Here is a 19868-nt window from a genome sequence, read left to right as displayed (position 1 = left end):
CCTTTTCTTTCCCAGGAGAAGAGGTTGACAGACAGCTGTGTCGAGATGCTATCTACCCAATCCCCATTGTCTGTGAAGTTCCATGCCCAAAGGATTGTGTTCTCAGCATGTGGTCTGGCTGGTCCTCCTGCTCACACACCTGCTCAGGAAAAACCACAGAAGGAAAGCAGATGCGTGCCCGCTCTATTTTGGCATATGCAGGTGAAGGTAAGGATGCATACTCCACCAGGGTTTGTGTTTGATTATGAATTGTTTTCTTTGTAGTGATAAAATAATTCCATGATCAGAGGGAACTGATTATTACAAAGCATCCTTACTCCTCCTCTTATTTAAAGTACCTGTTATATATAAAGTAAAAGCTTTTTTGTGCTTTGTATTATTTAAATTAGAGGATTCTTTGGTATGTTTAAAACTAATCTGGGCTACTCTTTGTTCTTGAACAAGTTCTCTGTATTCTTATTTCAAATACATATTTTCTGTTTTGCATTTAAATTTAAACTGACAAATGTTTTACCATAAATAATGTCCAGTACAAGATGTATATAGAAGGTCCTTCATTGTCCTGAATTATTCTCATAGAGATCTCATAGCTGGTCTCTGTAGTCAGAAACATTTATATTGTAAGAGAGCTACTAATCAAGGGCTATCCAAGCAGGAGTTTATTCAAATTACCCCTCTCCCCTGCAGTATATAGTGTGAGTTCCAAAGTTAAATGCATGAGGGCTGTATTCCTTTTAGCTATGTTTAATTTAATTCAATGCTATGATTTAAATCACTAGGGCTTGACACGGGTGTTCAATTCCAGACATTTGCAGTGCCAGAATAAGTGGCAATGAAAAGATTGCTTCTCTGTGAATGAACATACAGTATTTTCATAAGGACTGTGCAACTTTGATTTAAGCTTCCACACATCCAACCTCCATTCTTCAAATGCTTATGTGGCTTGTTTATTGTTCTGTGGCATACTGTTGTATTCAGTCTTACCTTTTAAAATCTCAGAACCAACAGGAATTGTATTGTTCCAGCTCATGTTCTGTTGCATTCATTTCAATTGAACAAAGAAATAATAGGTATGTGTTCAGTATTATATATTAACAAACAATGCCAGTGCTGTCATATTTGTTACAATTTTAGTATAAGTAAAAAAATACAAAATTTGTCAATATGTAAGGTAAGTTAGAAATGCATTTTCCAATAATAATTTTAAAAAATAATTTTCATGAGCCATTTATTTTCCTGAGTATATTGAGGCACTTGCCTTTCAAATGTTCATTTGACTTTGGAAGAAACAGAAATGCACCCTGATCTGATCCTTATAGAAGTAAATCATGCCCCCAAGTTTCATTAACTTCATTAACATCTTTTTAAAAAGTAGGTAGTAGATCCTGTAAGCGGGTGCTCAACACCTCCCACCCTCATACCTGAGGCGTCAATATATCAAAAAAACTTAAGCATGAACTGAATTTTAAAGGCTTGGTTGAACACTACGAAAGATTAGGGGAGTTGGATGAAGCCTCAAAGCAATTAAGAATATGCTTTATTAAATAGGGGTGGGATTAACTGCTTCAGTCTAAGGATAAAAACAGATGTTGTAAAATGAAGCAGATCATGCTATGGCAGGACACATCCTGTCACACCTGATCCACTTTATTGGGTGAAACGTACAGCATCCTTTGTCGTGCACTGGACAGAGGCCCAATGCAGGACAACATCTGACAAGTTCCTCTTGCCCAGGATTTCCCATGTCCTTTGCTGACGCATACCTCCTTGCCAGGGCTTGGGTTCCACGCTGCCTATGCCTCCATGAGGCACTGGTTAGCAAGGGTCCCAGTGCAGAGGCATGGAGCAGCACATGACCAATGGAATCCCTACCCTCTCATGCCTCCATGCAAAGACCTGCGGTGACCCATGCCTCTGCATGAAGCACAGGTTGGTGAATGTCCTAGCAAGGAGATTCAGCGTGGCCTGGGTTCTGGGGAATTCCTGGTGCCCTTGTCTCCAGTCTGGAACCTGAACTGGGTCCCACACCAACCCATGCTTCATGCAGAGGAATTTCCTGGGTCCTATATTGCCCCTTGCCTCCTCCCATGGGTCAGCATGAGGCCCAGGATGGATGTACAGGACTGCATGGGTCCTGGCATGGTGATATGGACCGACAGGGTTTCCCGAGGTCCCATGCCTACACACTGAGACCTCCAGAGATGTGCTCCTGGAGATCTCATAGCTGATCTCTGTAGGCATAGCACCCCAAGCTTCCCCAAGGCATGTCATTATAAACAGGGAAATCTGGGTAGATGCTCTTGGGGCTTGAGGGGCCTAATCCTGCCCAATCCCAGGAGTTCCCAGAGTACACAAGTTTAGGCCCCTCCAGGGGCTGTTCAGCAGGAGCTGGATCAGGCACTGCAGGTGGCAGCAGCCTCTGCCTTCTTCCTGCAGCAGCTGAACCCAGGGCTTTTGCTTCAATTTACCCCAACTGGCCGGGACACAAGAACAGCCTACAAAATCTGGGACTCCCCAGGCCAATCCAGGATGTATGGTCACCATAATTATAACATCTTCTTTGATCATTCTATTTCTCTGGAAGAAAATAAAAATCATATCTTGCCTTTCTGGTTCTGAATGTTGATATATTTGGTGCTAGGTCAAAACTTGGATTTTACTCTTTTTGAAGTCTTGTCCTATCCCATATTATCCCACAAGTTTCGTGGCAGGAGCATACCATAGTATTTTGATTCTTGGTTATTTTTAAGCCCTTTTATGGTGTCCATGTGGTCTGAAAAGGCCATACACCAGAAATACCCATGCGACACATCTACACAAGATGCTTTGCTGCATAGTAGATAGAGCAAATTAGTGCATAGTAATCATCATCTACATATGATGACCCTTATTGCACAGTAATTTGCTCTACTCGGCAGTTAATTTACTACCTCTAAATTTGCTACTGCTGCATAGTAAGACGCATGTAGACAGCTGACCAGGAGCAAATTTGCTCCCGGTCAGCTGGGCAGCAGAGAACAGGATATTGCTTCCTGCCCCCAGGAGCTGTCTGCTGCCCCCTGCCCTGGCAGCAGGGAGCTCCCAGCCACAGTTGTGGAGTAGGGGCTGGGAGATCCCTGCACAGGGAGAGTTCCCCATCCAGCCTGGAGCTGTCTGGGACCTGCCTCAGACTGGACCAGTTCCCAGCCAGCCTCAGGTTTTGTGGGGAAGTCTGCACATGCAGCCTGGGGCTGGCGGGGAACTGTCCTAGTTTGGGTCAGGTCCCAGCCCCACAGCTTGTTCCCAGCCCCGTGCCGCAATCAGGCAATTGAGGAATGGGGCTTGGAAAGAGCTGTAGAGGAGGGGCGTGTCCTAGCCCCCTTCCCTGATCTGCCAGTGGGGCAGTTAGCAGCAAGCCCCTGGCTGGGTGGGGAATCCCCACAGCTCCTTCCAAGCCCCCTGCCCTTGATCAGGGGCCAGGGCTGGAAGCTCCCTGCTGCCAGGGCAGGGGGACATTGTCCATGCCCAGGCTTTGCCACCCATGCCCACCCAGCATCAGGCAGCTCCTGGGGCAGGGAACCATCTCCCAGCTCCCACCAAGAGACAACCGTCTCTTGTCCCTGTGTTCCCTGCCAGCCCCTGGGCAGCACCCAAGGGTAGCCTCAAGCTCCCCCTGGCTGCTGTGGTGGGGGCGAAGCAGGGTGGGAGCATTCCTTTCTGGCTGCTGCCATTGGAATCAGATCTGTTTCCAAATGTGCATATGTGTAGATGCCTGCCCAGGGTGTGTTTACTCTACAGTAAATTATTCTGGGGTAAACCCAAACCACAGCATTTGCATGTGTAGACACAGCCATGGTGTAAAAACTTGTTGGCCCTTTTCACAGTCTCTGATGTACTGTGGTTTGGGAATGGGAAGGGAAAAGAATATGACCAGAGTATATTGCTGCAATCCACTTGTTCTTGGTTGAAAGAAAAGACAAACATAAATTTTGAGCAGGTATGAAACTGCTCTAAATCAGGTTGCAGGCAAGGCTAAGGAGGAGGAAGCACAAAGGCAGTAACTTCCTTTCTTCTCTTCTCCACCTTGGCGCAATCATCTCCATTCCTGTAGGAAGCAGACTTGAGAATTGAGAATATGATCTAGGGTGTGTATGCTTGTATGTGCAACATTTTTTCCAGACCCAGATAAACTACACCTACTTGTATATGCTAAATGGTTATGAAAATCAGGAATGGATTTCTGCTCAGAGAGAGGATCTTATTTCCCAAGACAAAGGTTCTGCATGGCATTTCAAATGTGGAAACTAGTGCCAATGCACTAGCTTATTCATATTTTCTGGAATCATTCTCTTTTCAGTTGAAGCGAATATTAATTTATGAAGTTGTTTTTCTGTGAGTCAGGCAGTTTCTCATTTGTGTTACTGCTGAGCTAATCTTCCCTATGCAACTAGAAACTCAGGAAAATCATTGTCTGAAAATTTAAAATGACAGTAAAGGACAAGTCAGTAACCTCACACATCACACAGCTGTCACAGAGATCCAGTTTTAATCTATGTAACATTCACATCTTTCCATCCCATGTAGGGATGCAGCATCTGATTTTTCTTCCTGACCCTACTGCTTGGTATGTATTTGCTATAAGTAATAAGTACACACTGATGGCCCCCGAGGTATAGACAGGCATAACAATTGTAGTACTTTCAGAGAATACCAATAAAGCAATTGTAATGCAACTGTTATACCTACATGATTCCGTAGCAATATAAGTGTAGCACAACCACCCCAACTTTAACTCTCTTTCATTCAGAATCAAAGTTAGGGAGACAGCCCCTGATAGATATGCAAGTGGGTGCAATGGGATCTAATGCAAGATCCCCATCAATTGTCCTTGCTGAGCCACACGTGCATGGCAAGGGTGTGATTGCAGGATCCAACATTACATCCCATCACTTTATTGCTGGTGCAGGGGGAGCCCAAGAGTGTGATCCTGAGCTCACCCCACACTGGCAAGTAGCAAGCTCCCACAGGTTGGAATCTCATCAGCGGATCTGGGCTCCCAGCCATGGAGGCACATCATGCATCACGGGGGCCCTCAGCTGATCTTTATAATCTACTCGATTCCCTCTAAACTCTTCATTCCGCAGGCGTTAATGACCCTCTCTTCTTTTTAATGGTCTTGATGTTGCACTGATGAACCTATCTTTCCTTCTGACATTCTGCTGTTTGATAACTCTAGCTAGAGTGTTAACTCAGGTGTACATAAACTCAGGTGTTGAAATAACTGTCAAGCTCCTCAAGAAGGCTTGATTTGCTTTATGAATCTGAAATGATGTACCTTTAACTCTAATGACAACAGGACTTATGAAACAACATATTTTGATTATTTTTTGCCTGGTTTGTTATGTTTTTATACATAATAGAAGATACAGCAAATTAATGGGCATTCCAATAAATTTATATTTACTTCAATCTTAAACTGAATAATATAGTTCTAGGCCCCTCATCAATTTGGAACCCACACTACATAAAATTATTCTTTCCTATATGAATTTCCTTATATTTGTCAGTACTGAATGTAATCTGTGAATTGATTCCTAAAATCCTTCAGAATTCTTCATTACTGATCAACTGTACCCCAGTCTTTCTATGTAGCACTTTGTTTCAGTGCTTCCTCTTCTGACATTTCGGTATTCAACACTACGTAAACTTTGTTACCTGAAACAAGTAGGTTTTGAATGCTGATTTGCCAGTAGCCCTTATGGTAAAATCCCATAGAAAAAAGCATGTAGTTCTTTCACAATATCTTTATCTTCTTTAATTATTCCTTTTATTTCCTGATACTGTAGCAGACTCACCAGTTTATTCTGATCAACTTGAGAATGTTGATCTGTTTTGGGGTTTGTTTATTTCCTTTCTAAATTTCCACTTTACTAGGCTATGTCAGTCTACCAAATAGTTCGTATGCTGTCTGCTAGTTTTATTTGTACGGGTTTCCATTTCTCTGTAGTGAATGTATATGCCTTGGAATAAATTCTTGAATCTTTTCATTTAACCATATACTTTACTTGCCCCATGCTTCTGGGTTTTGTTCAGGAGTATGCATGTGCTGTCCTGATATGAAATTATGCATGTTGTACCGTCTGTGACTAAATTCTGAATATAATGTGTATACACACACACACACACACATATGTGTGTGTATACACACACACACACATATATATACATTTACATACATATATGTATGTATGTATGTATGTTTGTATATGTATGTGTATGTGTGTGTATATATGTATAGATGTGTGTGTGTGCAATCTTTCTAAAGATTAGACTGTAAAATTAAAGTTAATCACACAGGATTTGCTATTAAAAGTTCAATAAAAGTTACTTCTTCAACCAACTCTAAAAGTCAAGCCTTACTGGGATAGAACATGCATAAGTGCCTGCCAAAACTGGGATCTGATCCTAGAACTTGGTTAAAAGCGACCTCTCCTCTCGTGTATGCTGGGACTAGGTGTTCAAAGAAATGATTATTTAAAATGTAGAGAATTTGATCCTGTTGTGACATTTGTCTTATTTACGTGGGAAAGAGGAAGTTACCCATCATTTCTTTTATTAGGCCTAGAGGCCTACTTGATCTCTCTCATCACTGAGCATTTAATATCCTCTTTCCTGATGTGCAGCAATTGGGCAGGATGCCAACTTAAATTCTGAGGGTTGGACAGTCAGGGATGCAAACATGCTTCCTCATAAATCCTATATGAGAGCACATGCTTCTCTTTTTGAAAGAAAAACAATGTATGCTTCACGTCATGTAACAAGCATATAGTTCGTCACTGCACTTTCCAGACAGCGTAACATATGTAATCTATTTTTCTATTACATTTTACAGTATTTTATTTCCTACTTCATTATGAACATTTGCACTGCTTTGTTATTCCAGGAGGTGTTCATTGCCCAAACAGTAGCGCGCTACAGGAAACCCGCAGCTGCAATGAACACCCTTGCACTGTATACCACTGGCAGACTGGACCTTGGGGACAGTGTATAGAGGATGTGTCTGTGTCTGCATTCAACTCATCTACTAGTTGGAATGGAGAAGCCACCTGTTCTGTTGGGATGCAAACAAGAAAAGTAATCTGTGTGAGAGTGAATGTGGGACAAGTGGGACCAAAAAAGTAAGGATCTGTGCAGTGTTGTTTATTAAATTAAATTATCTCTATATTTTGCTTTTTCAATGCAGATAATGCATTGATATGTGAATTTGGTATACGCAAGGAAAAGATATAGCTGGTTTTTTTTCATGTCTGTTCTTAAATAACTGAACTCTTAAAGGTATAAAACTAACATGCTAGCAGAAGTGTAAGAGCTGTAGAACTCCTCTTCTTCCTTGCTTGTCATGGAAAATTCTCACTATGGTAGTTTTTTCCTGACGCTTCCATTGCAGAGTCGTCTTCCAGGGACACAGACACCAGGCCAAATCCATCTGTACAGTTGCTGATAAGCAACTGTACGACCCTGTGCCTTTCAGTGAATCATTGAGAGGCACTGTCTCTTTTCGAGCTATCTATGACACCTGATTATCTTATTAGGCAGTCAGTAGACTAGGAACATGGGGAGAGGGAAGCAAACTCTCCACTGGGGAGAATACAGTGGCTTGAAAGCCTTTGTTGTCTTTGAGGGTGTATAGAGGTTTGTACCTCAGGATCCAAGTAGGACTCTGAATCTGTGGATTGTAGGAGGATGTATAACTAGAGCTGCATCCTTGCCATGAAGCTTAGCAGAGCCAGAGTAAAGATCTCAAGCTTTATAAGCCTTACTACACCCGCGTATTTCACAAGGGGTGTCTATGTCCCAATGCTCTAATGATCTAGTGTGGTGTATGATGAGGGTTCAGATGCAAATGAGTTGCAGGTGAAATGAATGTGACAGCATCTTATAAAATCTCCATACAGTTTGTTACTTTGTAGTATGATTAGCTTACTCTAGTCAGGAGAGATTCAGAGGTGGAATACATAGTACATTCCAGTGCAAGAACAGAAGTTCCCATATGTTTTCCTGTTTCATTAGAACTATGGTCAGGAAATTCACTTGAAAGGGAAGGGTGAAGAGGGATGACGGGAGAATTTTTATGCATAGTAATTTGCATACTGCATATTTTAAAACATACATGCCGCCACACTCAGCCGTTGTTAGAAGCGTTCTCTGCAGTTGTGTAATACTAGTAAACATTTTCGTTGTCAGCCAGTTTACATTTTTAAGTCATTCTACAGTGAGCTTACCTTTGCTTTTTAAACCTGCTATTACAGTACTTGAATTTATTTTGACCTTCATTTTTTGGAAGGAGGACTGTTGTATTATGTCATAGACAAATCCTGTGAAATAAGAACAAAAAAGTATTGACTGAACTTTCAAACTGTCATGTTAAATTCACTGAATTGTTTTTAAAGAGCAGACATTTGACATTAAAATGTAAATAGGAACTTTGTTTTAAATTCCCCTTAAATAAAAAGATTACTGTGGTATGATAAAATCAATATTATTGTTCTTATCTGCTTTACAAGTACAAGACCTCAACTCATATCCTTTCTGTTTAATTTGACCTTGAATAAGGATTGGGAAAAAATCAATAATCTGCTTTAAGCCACATATACTAAATACAAACAACATAAAAGGTTGAAGCAGCATTTTAATTGAACCAGTTGTCTTGCCACAGGATTTGGAGCCTTCGTTTTTCATTAAAGATCAAGCTCTCAGACAAACTAAATACAGTCATGGTTGCAGCATTTAGGGTTATTTTGTGCATTTAAAGGTGGCTGTGTCTGTGGGTATGTCTATACAGTGAAAGGCAGGCAGCTCCTTACAGAGACATACTGTGCTGCTTTTTGCACGTTCAGCCTTCTGCACCAAAGCAATGTAGCTATGTTACTGTGGCATGTGGACATACTAATAGGTTTTTTTCTCAGCAATAACCTGCCTATAATGCTTCCAGCATGCCCAGCTTCCAGAAACTGGGCACATAGACTCAGCGTGTTTCACCAGCCCTGATTCTACAAACTATGACCAATTTGTCCTTTTGGGAGCAGCAGTTCAACAGTCCTATTTGTCCTATTGGGAGCAGTAGAGAATCTCTTCCAGGGTCCTCCCAGCCTGGTATGCAAAAGTGTTGGGAATCTTTTGCCTCTTTAACCCAAATAGAGGGATAGTGGCACCCCACTGTAGCTTCCAGCTAGAGGAAAATCCAATCAGAGCCACCAAATCTTTCTTCAAAAAAGCTTCAAGATACATGAGCTAAAATGTCCTTTATCTCTTAATTTAAGCTTCAATGCTCACACTATTTGTACTCTTAGGACAATTATGCCTTTATTTTTTTTATGTTATGTTTACCTATTAGCTTACACTGTCACTTGTATAAAATTCATAACTACCTAACAAGGATCTACAAAGCACATGTAACAAACCCCATATGAAGACAGTGGACTTGCCTACTTCAGCAGGCCCAGTTGGTTAAATAGCCCATACATTTAAAACAAAATGCACACATTCATGAAAGGACATGCAAGAAACCCCACACATAGGAAATGAACCTGCCTTGGCAAGACATTTTAGCTGGCCATGCACTAAAAGCAAAAGGTACACAAATGTCAAAAAAAGAAGCCCTGATTGGTAAAAATGCACATCTTCAGTTAAGGGATATGCATTATTCTTTTAAAATTCACATGACAAGTGTGCAAAACCATGACTTCATAACAAAAAATTCCCATGCATCCCAGTAAAGGGTATGACCAGGAATTGCAAAACAGTGTTCTTGCTGCAGAGTAGGTACATGAAGCAATCCCAGCATTATGAACCTGGTGACTTTCTTTTAGGTAGGAGTGATTTGGGGACAATTAACAAACCTTCTGTTGGTACAGTTTATTTTTGCTTATTTTGGGAAATGGTATTAGTTAATTCAGTAAAACCAGGGTTTTTTCTTGTATAAGCCATCTCTTTCCTTAAAAGGCTTTACTGGTATCGGTATACTGGAAAACCTTTCTGGTGTAGACAAGGTCTAACTATAAATCATGCCTAAATTGTAGATTTTAAGAGTCATGCTAAGAAGTCTGTTAAATTAGTTTTCTCAAGCTCCCCAAATTCCACGTTCATTCCGTGATTATTTTGTTCTGTTACGGTAATAAAAAATATTTGCTTCCCAACTGCAGGGTTGGTTTGTTTGTTTGTTTGTTTGTTTGTTTGTAAAGGGTAACTCTAATCCTTATATTTGCAAAAGCACAATAGGGGGTCCTTGCCAAAATGTCCACTAATTCTACTCATGCACCTAGAACCTTGTATAACATTCACAAATTTAGAGGAATTCATTTAAATGCTAAGAAATTCTAGCTCTGAGCCCAACCAAAGGAAGTATGAACAACTACAGCTCCTGTGCAGCATCTGTAGGTTTCTGGCATAGGTCGCATGTCAGGACCCTGTTAGAGAATGATCTTTCATTTTATTATGTGCATTTCCTTTTTCTAGATGCCCTGAAAACCTTCGACCAGAAGCAGTGAGGCCTTGTTTGCTTCCTTGTAGAAAAGACTGTATTGTGACACCATTCAGTGAGTGGACACCATGTCCTTCTTCATGTCAAGAAGGTAATATGATTTACTGTCTATCACTTGACAGACTTTCAAAAAGTCAAATAGAAATAAACCTCCCCACCACACATTCTTAGATAGACACTGTACTGATTTCTGATAGATTGGTATTGGTCTGTTCTTTCCCTTAAGCTGTGATTATCAACCTTTTTAGATGCAAGACACCCTTCATTTGACTAAAGACACTCTCAGAAAATGCCAGCTCTTAGCTTTTACTCATTTTTGACTACAGAAAAAGAATAGAGCAATTCTTCTGTTGCAAAGAATTCAAAGACAACAACAGGTCAGAATGTTGTTGACACAATGGATTCCCACTTGAAGTATTTGGGTTTGTTTTGTTCATCAGGTATAGGTGCTTCCATACCAAATTGTGCTAATATTGTGTGGCAACCTGCAGCTCCCTTAAGGGTTTCATGGTACCCCAGGGTCATTACACCCTGGCAGAGAATCACTACCTTAGAGGTTTCCCTTCTTTCTCAGAACTAGATCAAAGATTAGATGAAGTAGCATTTGCTATAGTATAGGAGTGTCAAGCTTATCGGGCCCTGTGTGCTGGGTTGGGTTACAGAGCTGGTCTGCAGGTTGGATTGGGGTCCAGCATGCACTGCTTGAAGTATGTGGGCCCACTCCCAGACCCACAGGCACCATCATAAGAGAGATGATAGGGCTACACAGGCCAGATCTTTGACACCTTTTCTATAGTACATGATCATTTGTTCTGAGCAACAGAACATTTTCCACTACTTAAAACCGTATGTAATCCATTGTAACATTGTACTTACAGCTGCCAGTCTTAGTGGCCCATGGGCAGACACTCCCACATTTTCTTTTTTAGCTATTCTCAAGTATTTCCTTTAACAGTTCTTTTTTTTTTTCTCTTGCTGCAGGGTTTTTATTATAATATTTTGTTTGGATCTGCCATTTTCAATCAGTAATGAGCCATACAACAGATATGAATTCATTGCTATAACATCATATTGTGCAGCTAATACAATATTATATGATTACCTAACAGGACAGATTTTGCCTTTGGATGCATGTATGCTATTTTCTTTGATTTTGTTGGAGGAGCTTGAGCATTCAAGGATGGAATTTGTTGTATTTAAAAAATGCATATGATAGACTGTATTGACTACCCCCAAAGGTGTTAACACATAAGTTCTACATTAAAATCTACATTAGCAGCAGGAGATTCATCTCTTGCTCCCTTTAATAGTACTTTAAAAGCTATCAAAGGAAGTTTAACTTTTAAAATAACCAACATTCAAATTTATGTTAAGGGTTTGAATTAAAAATACACTAGAAGGCCTCAATGTGTTTGTCAACATTTTTACAAGAAAATTGAACACCGTAAAGCTCTTAGAATATTTTTTGTATTGACATTATAGTTTGAGCAAAAGCATTGATTGAATTAGTGTTGTCCAGGTGTTTCTGCCTTACCCCCCTTTTTTACTTAAGCATGACGGGAGGTATCCATATAATATGCAAAGAGAGAGAGAGAGAGAGAGTCAATAATGTAATTCCATGTTCTATGTATGTTAATCCTTCTATAAGACATGGTGATTACTGAGAGCCACTTATAAAACGAAAAAGTATGAGATTGTTCCATCAGGGCCAGTGGTGTCCCTCAGGGGTCCATGTTTGGACTGGTGCTTTTCAACGTCTTTCTCAATTATTTGGATGTGGGGGTGAAAAGCTCACTGGCCAAGTTTGCAGACAACACCAAGTTATGAGGGAGCATGGTCATGCCAGAAGATAGGTTGCAGATACAGGCAGACCTGGATAGGCTGGAGAGCTGGGCAGACCAAAACCAGATGAAGTTCAACACTCAGAAGTGTAAGGTGCTCTGTCTGGGGTCAAACAATCCCCAACATACCTACAGGCTCAGTGGCAACAATTTGACTTGCACCATGGCCGAAAGGGACCTAGGGGTAGTGATCAACCATCTCATGAACATGAGCCGGCAGTGCAATGCTGTGGCCAGCAGGGCAAACAACACGTTGGTATGCATTAACCGTTGCATCTCATGCAAAACTAAGGAAGTGATACTCCCACTGTACTCCACACTGGTGAGACCACAGCAACAGTACTGCATCCAGTTCTGGACATTCACTTCAATAAGGATTTGGAAAAACTTGAGAGGGTCCAGAAAAGAGTTACCTATATGATCAGGGACTTGCAAGACAAGCCATGCAAGGAGATTCTGAGTGACTTGGGCCTCTTCAGCCTACAGAAGAAGAGGCTGAGAGGGGACTTGGTAGCAGTTTACTGCTACATTAGGGGAGTACATCAAGAATGTGTGAACAACTGTTCACCAGGGCACCCCTGGGGAAGACCAAGAGCAATGGATACAAACTCCTGGAAGGCCGCTTCAGGCTCAATTCCAGAAAAACTCCTTTACATTCAGGGTGTCCAGACTGTAGAATAAACTCCCTCCATTGGTGGTGCAGTCACCTACCCTAGAAATCTTCAAGAGGAGACTGGACAGACACCTAATTGGGGTCACTTGACCCCAGTTGTCTTTTCCTGCCTAGAGCAGGGGGACTGGACCCGATGATCTACAAGGTCCTTACCAGCCCCTAACAATCTGTGTATCTATTAAATATATATTCTTTCAATCTCACGCTCAATTCTCCATGTTCTCCTAAGGATACAATTATAAAGGCACTTTAAAGGAATTTCCAATTAGTGATTAGACCTTTTTACAACTAATAAAGGATTTAAGATTAAATGTATAAACAATAAAAAGGAAACAAAGCTGGAACCAATCAATTTGACAGCATGAAACATTGGGTGTATGGCTTAAAACATGAAATCAGTTACTTCATGGCATTATTATTAATTTCTTACTGAGATGCTTCTTCAGGATCTGTTGTTTTCTGACAAAGATGCACAACTGTCTTGTTCTATGTCCATTATTTTAAAGAGGGTTCTTAATGCAGTAAAGTATATGCACTACAAATTGAGACAGACTGAATGCAAATAACGGGCATGGGCAAATGAGGTGGCAAATCTGTTGAAGAGCACAAATAACATTTCTACTCAACGAGCCAAATAGTGCTTCAATACTATGCAAGCAATGTTTGCTTCAAAATATTTACTAATTCCAGCTGATTCTGTCAGTAGAACCCTTGGGTTTCAGTTCTTCCTTGCCTTTTGGGAGCCAGATCTTAGCTTTTGTTATGGCAGTTTTACTGAATAGTGCAGTGACAGGATCCTTTTTAGTGGCTCCTCTACCATTCCCTCTCAATCACTGGTGTTGGAGAGTGCCTAGGAATCTCCATGTCTAGCCAAGCTTCAGATCCTTTAATAAGCCATTTGTGGCTGTTACTAGCTCAGCTAGTACATCTCAGAACAGATCCATTAAGTATTATTCTCAGTTGTGGCTTATAATCATATTTCAACAATTTATCCATATTAGGTTTTCTAAATCTATTTGTACAAGCCAGTTTTTTAGTTTAAAACTGCTAGATTATAGTATCTTTAAAATTAAATAACTTGTTCTGAGAGTGACTACAGAATGATGGTTCTCTCATTTTCTGCCTATAGCTCTGATCTTTGGAATATGATTCAAATCAAGTCTGCCTGGAATAATTTATTTATCATGAATAATAAATAGCTATAATAATTAAAACATGTGAACAGTAAATTAAGTCAAGAGCCAGGAAATAAAACTTCACATTTAGATTTGCTCTTTCGGAAAGTTCTTTCTATATCTAGATAGGGTAATATGGGTCCCACGTGGGAAGCAAGTGTGTAGTGAATGGCATTAAAACAAACCCTGGACAAAAACAAATGCATAAATTAAATCCATCTAACTGCTGGGTGTGAAGATAAGGGAAAAGCAATTAGATTTTGTTATTCTGTTATTTAGGGAATGGAAAATTCTAGGACTCAATTATTTGCTACATTACATACTATTTCTAATTCTGTTTCTTAATTTTAGGGACTAAGTAATCTGTAAAAGTGTACACTATAGTAGAATATCAAGCCTTGCTAACATTTTGTTAACTTGTACATTGTATGCATTAATATTGTGTTTGAAAGCAGTGCAGTTCTGCTTCTTTATCTTTTGGCTAAAATCAAAGTGTAGGAGTAGAGTGGCAGTATCGTAGCCAATGAGGTTAATCCAAGGCACGATTATTGCTAATTGAAATTTTTTCTGTCATGGTCAAAATAACTTGACCATCAATAGAGTCAATTGTTTAATACATTATTTTTTCTTAATTACTGTGATCGCAGTATAATCATCATTCTAGAAATCCTTGGTGTGTGAGTGGAAAGGAACCAAAATATTCCACTCTTTGCAGGGGTTGCCACAGTAAAGAAGCAGTCTTGCCATCGTGTCATCATCCAGCTCCCTTCCAATGGTGGCCGTGAGTGCCCAGATGCATTATTTGAGGAGAGGGAATGTGAAGCTCCCCCTGTCTGCTATACCTACAGGTAATGCTAACTAATTAAGAGAACTGTGCTTAGCATACAGCTTTTGCAAAGCCTGATGAACTGGAAATTTAGGTAAAATAGACCCACTTTCGGCCAAGTTAACGTAGATTAAATCTCATTGATTTTGATGGGGTTACATTGTACTTGTATTTGACTCAGTGATTAACATTCTGCTTCGTTTATATCTGGAATCCATCCATAATTCATTTACTCCAGTGCTCTATTTCTAATCACGCAGCTTTGACTTTTGCAGCTAAATGTAAAGCACACTAAAATATCAACTGTTTTAGTTACTAAATTTTAGGAGGTTGAATACTTATCACTTAGTAATCCTTTGTGAGTGCTGTAGATTAGCTGCAAATTGTAAAACTTTCTTTCTAAATTATCCCAGAAGGCCTCACAAACTAAACACATATAGTCCCCTTGAAATGCACCATATTCCGTGACAGAGGGTGACAGCTTGTAAAGAGAAAGGGAATTACACAACAGCTTAGGAAATGTGTACACACAAAAGAAGTTTTAAATTTCCAATTTCATCTCAGTCCCTTGCAAAGTAAAACTAGTCATCAACTAACTCCCCTCACAGACAGAATGCAATATAGCAGTGGACTGAAGGGACCGTTCTAGGAGGTGGGGATTGCCAGGATACAAGAGTCTTCTGGCTTTATTCCCTTTCCCTGACCATTCCTTTGCCCCTTCAGACTTTAGTATGTCAGTGTAGAAGCCACTATAACAGCCGTTTTGTCATCCAAGGATCCCCTAAGCAGAGTGCATCCTTAAGTAATTGGTTAAGCTAAGCTTTAGGCTGTTTTGCTGTACCATTGCAGTGCACAGCAGTCATAGTGCACAGGTGGATCCAGCCCCTCATGTTTGAAACTTTTAAGTAACACAAGAATATTTTGATTTATTTGGGAAATATTTTATAAAATATTTCATTTTAAGGAAAAATGTTTGATTCAGAACATATCATACTTTCTCATATACGATACACACCCTTTCCTGAAAAATCAGCCCCACACAATTGGGGTACACATATTAAGGGGGGAAGCTGATTTTCTATTCAGAATAGAAGCGCCCTACTCAGATTTTTGCTACACAGTGCAGCATCTCTGTTATTACTATTCAGATAGCTGAGGGAATCAATTAACTTAATGGCTCATTGTTCTTTAAACCAGAAGTATTTAAGAATGGTCTTTCCTTTGTAATGGTTTTTATGTTCTACTAATCAAGTTAACTCATATCAGGACAATTTTGCCATCTGCCAGTACTCCTGGTCTCTTCTCCTATTTCACATCTCTTTAGGTCTTAAAAAAAATAGATCCTCATATGGAAATCAGCTTTCTGCAGCAGCTATGGCCAGGTACACATTACACACAAACTGGTATAAGTGATTAAAAGATGGTCTATATCTGTAACAGAACAATTCAGTGCACATAGACAAAAATGGCAGTTTAAGGTAGATCTGGATGGATGTAGTATCAGATTTAAGCAATTTAGGTTAGGCTGGTCTATCAGACTTCTGTACCAGATTTCTTCCCAACTCAATTTAGGTCACAGTCCCCCAGCATCCCAGGCTGCTTCGGGGGTCCTCACTAGCCTGACTTCACAGAACAGCACACTAGTCTTGGCTCATGCTTGTCTGCTCCAGCGAGCACCAGGCCAGCCCCAGCCCACCCCAGGACTGTCACAAAGACAAGCCAGAGAAGCCTCTGTCCGCAGCCCCAGCCAGCCCCAGTAATATATGAAATTATAAAAGCACTATATTACATTGATTTTTTTTTAACATTTCTCATTCATCTGAATTATGACATCTGGTCCATCAGCAGATTGTGATGTTCCTAGCTGAAAAAATATATGAGGGTGTACAGTTCTTGAAGTGGCTAAACTTCAGCACTCCAAATGGTAGGGAATATCATTTTAAAACTTTTTCCTAGGAAGTGTTAACATCATCATTTATATCTACTTCTGCTTCAGTTCAGGTACCAGTATAGGGTAGGGCAAATTACACTGAAAGTTGAAGCTTATGAAAAAGGAGTATCTAGCATGAATTGGCAATTTTGGATCACTCTAAACACCAAAGCTCATGGTTTGGCAGTGTGGGTCATCTTTTGGAAATATATAACTTCCTCCTGTCCCTCTCCCCAGCACACACTCATGTCACTTTTGATTACAACAGGATTGGGACAGTAGCCATCCTGCCCAATATTTGGGATTTTTAGGCACTTCCGGGGCAATCTAGACATAAATTCTGTTGGTACAGAAGAAATTTAGTTGATAATTGAATTAAATATGCAATTGATTCAATGAGGGTAAAATGTACTTTGTTTAAAACAGTATTTCAGACAAAGCATTGCTCTCCCATTCTTGCAAGTTGTTTCAGTATACGTTCTGAGGAGTGCATTTGGTCTGACAATTTGCTTACTGGTGTACATGTGGCAATGACTGTCCCGCCCAACCCCTTTTCCCCATTATATATAGCCAAGCTCTGCTCTTCTCTGTGTTCAGCTTGGCAATCTTCAACCCCCTCCCTCCAAATAATGTTCTCTCTTTGCCATTTCCATATCATTGTGCAGGAAAGAAAAACCCCTCTTAAACTCATCAGACTAGAGAATTATTCCAAGTCAGTGACACCAGATGGTTGTTTTGGTGACATCTCAGTATAGTCATTCAGCAAGGTGTCCATCATCTTTCTGGGTAGAGGGGCTACCTTTAATCCTGTAAATTAGGTTATTTTGGACCCTGTACTGGTTTATGCAATCCAGTTAAAAATGTTATCCAGCATTTCCACACAAAGAATATGCTAAAATGCATAATTTGACTCAGCTATAACCCTCTGTGTCTCCCTCCAACATTTTCCATTATCAGTAGACTGTGGACTTTTAATCACTAATAGCAATATGCTCTCAGCATATAATCATACAGAAGGAGCTCTTTCATTAAATTAAGGTGTTTGCACAAATCATGACCATTATGTACTATGAATAATACTAAATATGATCAGAATGATACCAACATAGCTATAGTAATGTAAGATTTATGCTCTAGGCATGATAGTCCATAAATTATGCAAGAGGAATTCTTATGGTGATATCTTTTATTGGAACAACTGTGTAATTGGGAGAGAGTTAGACAAGCTTTCAAATACAAGGCATTCTTCCTTAAATGACCTGGAAACTCTTTGCCTAAAAAATCCTTCCCTAAGAAATACTTGTCTCAGGCACCAATATTTCTGGACATAATGCAGCAGAATTTGAGGTAAAATTTCAAAGTAGAAGACAAAGTGAACTTACACAAATCCTAGCAATGATATGATTGTTGTTGATATGTTCACTACATATTTGTTAATGATGAGTTCTGTTTTCAGTGCTTTCAGATATGTAAAGAAAACCATGGCCAGCTTCCAGAGACCCTTACAAATAAAAGGAAGTGTTAAGCACCTGCAACTCTCATAGAACTAGTGAGCACAATAAGTGGAGCATAGAGGGAAAGAATAAGTTCTTTGCATACTATGTTTTGTTGTGGTTAATATTGCTTAAGAATAGTAAATAAACAATTACTCCCATTTCTTATGGCAAATATTAATTTAGATGAATTGTTTCCAGTTTATTGCTTTCCTTGTTTCAGGTGGAAGACCCACAAATGGCGCAGATGCCAGCTAGTACCATGGAATGTTCGCCAAGACAGCCCAGGGGCACATGAAACGTGTGGGCCAGGACTACAAGCAAGAGGTTAGAGCAAGCACTTCTAGTCTTAATTCCCTACAAGTCCCGGGTTATAATATGGGGAGGGGAGGGAGAGGACAGGAATTGTGCACTCTTTCATAAGCAGTTATAATTGCAAATATGAAGGCTTAAAACTTAATTTTTATTAAAATTTGTGACAGCCAGCAGGTGCAAAGACTAAATTGCTGGCCTGGTTTCAATTCTTTATTCATAAATTAACTATTTTAACTTTTATAGAATTTTTTAAAGCTTTTATTTACTTTTGCCATGTTGGTGGCTAAGGATAAGGTTATTTCAGGTTTAATAATTTCCAACCCACTTTCCTTTGCCATGAGAAGAAGGAGCCCAGAAATCATTCTCATTAATTAGGGAAAATATTCCAGTGCGTCTGCAGTGGAAAAGCCAGTGTTTTCATGAAAAAATATGGTAACTTTTCACATTTATTTTTAGTTAGAAGATTATATTTTTAACCTGTCTTCCATTGTCACAGGCCAGCTGGGCACTGTGAGTGTATCAATTTTGGATCGAGGAGGCAAAGTTGGGAGTGGAATAAAGGCAAATTTATTATAGCTTACACACACACAACAGTTAACAGAAAGATAAATGCGATAAGCAGATAAGGCAATACAAAAGAGCTAATAGTAAAATAATAACAACAGATAATAATAACAGATAGATAGATAGATAGATAGATAGATCAATCTGTCACAGGCCAACTGGGCACTGTGAGGGTATTAGCCACACTGGGGTGTTCAAAACAACAAATAGACAGACATGGGTTGGCAACTTATCGATAGTCCCTCAATGCCAGGTGCGCGCCAAGTGGTTCCAGCGAAGTCAGGCATCCCTGAAGATCAACGCTGTCAGAGGGCTTACCGGGGAAGGGCCCTTGCTCAGGATCCGATCCTCACTCACACCGGGAGTCCGGGGTCCAGGCGTGGGACAGAAATGACCGTTCTGTTCCCTCCTTCCTGCTGGTTACCTGATGCATGTGTTTTTTATACCTAGTTTTATGCTAATCTGTTGGCTTCAGGGCCACTCAAAATCTTGCCCTATAGCTGTTACCCTATGGGATTGAAAGGTGTCAAAA

At 40.1% G+C, this 19868-nt stretch overlaps 1 protein-coding gene and 1 non-coding gene across 10 annotated transcripts in view; both read left to right on the top strand.

The window, feature by feature from the left end:
• The window catches only part of THSD7A (thrombospondin type 1 domain containing 7A), a 555303-nt gene that overhangs the window by 424834 nt on the left and 110601 nt on the right, over positions 1-19868 (top strand). For all 9 annotated transcript variants that reach the window (XM_025212153.1, XM_025212155.1, XM_025212154.1 and 6 more), the window contains 5 exons: positions 16-207; positions 6923-7157; positions 10495-10610; positions 14924-15056; positions 18681-18784. In XM_025212153.1, coding sequence (XP_025067938.1) covers positions 16-207; positions 6923-7157; positions 10495-10610; positions 14924-15056; positions 18681-18784 — 780 coding nt within the window. The remainder of the gene's footprint in view (positions 1-15; positions 208-6922; positions 7158-10494; positions 10611-14923; positions 15057-18680; positions 18785-19868) is intronic.
• On the top strand, positions 14703-14841 carry LOC112551384. The gene has a single exon (XR_003095680.1). It is a non-coding gene; the product is annotated as a U4 spliceosomal RNA (small nuclear RNA).

This window comes from Alligator sinensis, unplaced genomic scaffold (genome assembly GCF_000455745.1).
Source record: "Alligator sinensis unplaced genomic scaffold, ASM45574v1 scaffold938_1, whole genome shotgun sequence".
In the NCBI taxonomy this organism is placed as follows: Eukaryota; Metazoa; Chordata; order Crocodylia; family Alligatoridae; genus Alligator; species Alligator sinensis.
Note: the sequence above shows the minus strand (reverse complement) of the source record. Positions and strands in the feature narration are given on the sequence as shown.